The 2,655-nt window shown below is 25.2% G+C and overlaps 1 protein-coding gene across 1 annotated transcript; it reads left to right on the top strand.

Annotated features, from left to right (window-relative positions):
- Nucleotides 1-253: 253 nt before the first annotated feature.
- On the top strand, nt 254-2,041 carry LOC108571598 (putative neutral sphingomyelinase). The gene is made up of 6 exons (XM_017933673.1): nt 254-310; nt 491-664; nt 818-1,001; nt 1,084-1,410; nt 1,515-1,620; nt 1,695-2,041. Exons 1-6 carry the CDS (start codon nt 267-269, stop codon nt 2,039-2,041), a joined length of 1,182 nt encoding a protein of 393 aa, XP_017789162.1. The 5' UTR covers nt 254-266.
- Nucleotides 2,042-2,655: the final 614 nt, after the last annotated feature.

Genomic DNA, 2,655 nt, shown 5'->3' with positions numbered 1-2,655 from the left:
TATAGAGAGAAATATTTTTAAATAAATTTGAAATGCAGTGTTTGTGAATGCAAGTTGAGAATCATTGCTTAGAAATAATACTGTTAAGTATGTAAGGAGATACGTTCATCTGTGATAAGCTAGTAACAAAGAACAAATTGTGTGACCATAAAGGTCACTTGTAATAACAAAAAACTTTAATTTCTTTAAAAAATTGTCTGCATTTAGATAATACATATCATATCATAGTTTTATATTAAACTCTTTTGGCCAACGATTCATGAAAAATGACAGAGGAAGTGTCAATAAATATCCTAACTTTAAATTGTTGGTAAGTTATATTATGAATGTAATATAGTGTCACTGGTATTAGTATGTGTTCAATTTAAATTTAAATATGTTTATAATAATTCTATATTTTGATGTAATTATTGTTTATAAATATTTTCATATGTGTAGTAAACACAATTATAATTAACATACATGTCATATAACATATTATGTATTTTAGGGGGATTCCATATGTTTCAAAAAATAGAGAAGCTCGTATGGCAGCAATTGCAAAAAAATTTACTACTGAAAATTATGATATTATTTGTTTACAAGAAGTGTGGTCTGTTAATGATTTTAAAATGATGAAAGCTATGACACAAGAACAATTACCTTATTCACATTATTTTTATAGGTATTTTATATATTACTATTATCTGTAGCTGCTTACTATAACTGTTTAAATAACGTAAAGTATTTAATGTGAAATATGTTAATATCATGATGTTAAAGTTATTTTTGGTACTAATTTTAAAATTGTATTGAAATATTTTTAAATGTATTCTAGCGGCGTTGTTGGTTCAGGAGTTTGTATTTTATCCCGATTTCCTATTAAGGATGTAATGTTTCATAAATGGCCTTTAAATGGATATGTACATAAAATACATCATGGAGATTGGTTTGGTGGCAAAGGTGTTGGACTATGTAAACTTCAAATTCATGATATGAACATTAATATTTATATTACACATGTAAGTTTATTTATCATAATCTATATATTTTATTTATGTTTTTTGACATATTAATAAGTATCTAATATGTTTAATATCTCAGTTACATGCAGAATACAGTAGACATAATGATGAATACATAGCACATAGAGTATTACAAGCTTTTGATACTGCTCAGTTTATTAGAATGACTTGTAGTGGTGCTGATTCTGCAATATTGGCAGGTGATCTTAATGCAGAACCAAAAGATTTAGCATATAGAATCATATGTGGTGTTGCTGGTTTGGTAGATGCTTGCTCAAATAATTTAAGGAATTTAGGGACCAATGAATGTGCCAATAATAGTTACACTAGTTCAAAACTTGCAAGAACTTTTCCTGAAGGAAAACGTATAGATCATATTTTATATCAGAGTACAAAGAATATAAAGGTATGTTAATTTATGTTTATAAATTTTAATATTTACTTTCGTGAGAAATTGCTTAAGTAGTACAGTTATATAATGCAACAGTATTAATAATACATTATTTATAGATAGAAGTAACTAATTTTCAACATCCTTTTCCAAAACGAGTACCCGACAAAGACTTTAGTTTTTCTGATCATGAAGCCATTATGGCAACCTTTAAATTTAGTTCTGGTAAGTTAGTAATATAATTTATTATGAAATTATATAAGCTGTACAAGTTAATAGTTATGCCTTTATTGTCATAGGTGAATTTCAACCTACAAACATAGATATTAAAGATTCGTTAAAAGAAGCTGTAAACATATGTGAAACTTCGTTAAAAAATGTTCGTCGACAACGAATTTGGTATTTATTATTAGGCTGTATATTAATTATACCACTTACTTGGTCTATGGGATTAGACTGTTCTATCACATCCCTTGGTGTAACTATTGGACTTAATATAGGTCGTATCTTTCTAACCGTAATATCGTGTTATACTTTATTTATGAGTTCTATATGGAATAGTGTAGAAACGAATGCTTTGAAAGCAGGGTATTTAGAAATGGGAATTTATTTAACAAATTTAAATAACGATTTATGTAAAAAGTGAAATTCTATACATCTTGTAAGTACGTGGTTCACAACATTAACTTCCTCTTCAAACTATTTCTTAATCATTCAGTTAAAAATATGAAACGGTATTATCACTTTTAATAAAAGTATATTTTCTTATACAATGAACCTTAGCATTTATATACATTAATATTCTTATTATCTTATCATTCTAAGACAATAACTGAAGTAAATTTTAAAGAAGCAAAATATCTTTTTTATAAAACATAATTATGTAATATGCATCACCTGTTTTATATATACAGAATTACACATAATGTTAATAATTAAATTTCACATAAATAAAAAATGAAAATTTCTTAAATATTATAAATGTTTCAAGGAAATGGACAACTTATTCATTTATTATTTTATTATTCTAACTGCATTTATTAAAATTCAATTGTTGTAAAATATGTTAGAAAATATTTCAATATGAAAATCAAGTTTATTTGGTAAAAATGTTCTCTTCTATTAATTTTAATGTTTTGCTGCAAATTACTCCACAATATAAGCAAATTTATTACTGACATCTTTTAAAGTGGTTTCTCTAAATACATTTCCTACATTGTTATATATAATTGCTATAGATTTAAATTATTCAATTTATAA

The sequence above is a fragment of the Habropoda laboriosa genome, unplaced genomic scaffold (genome assembly GCF_001263275.1).
Source record: "Habropoda laboriosa isolate 0110345459 unplaced genomic scaffold, ASM126327v1 scaffold40, whole genome shotgun sequence".
Classification (NCBI taxonomy): domain Eukaryota; kingdom Metazoa; phylum Arthropoda; class Insecta; order Hymenoptera; family Apidae; genus Habropoda; species Habropoda laboriosa.
The sequence above is the reverse complement of the archived record's forward strand: the minus strand, read 5'-3'. Positions and strand labels throughout refer to the sequence as shown.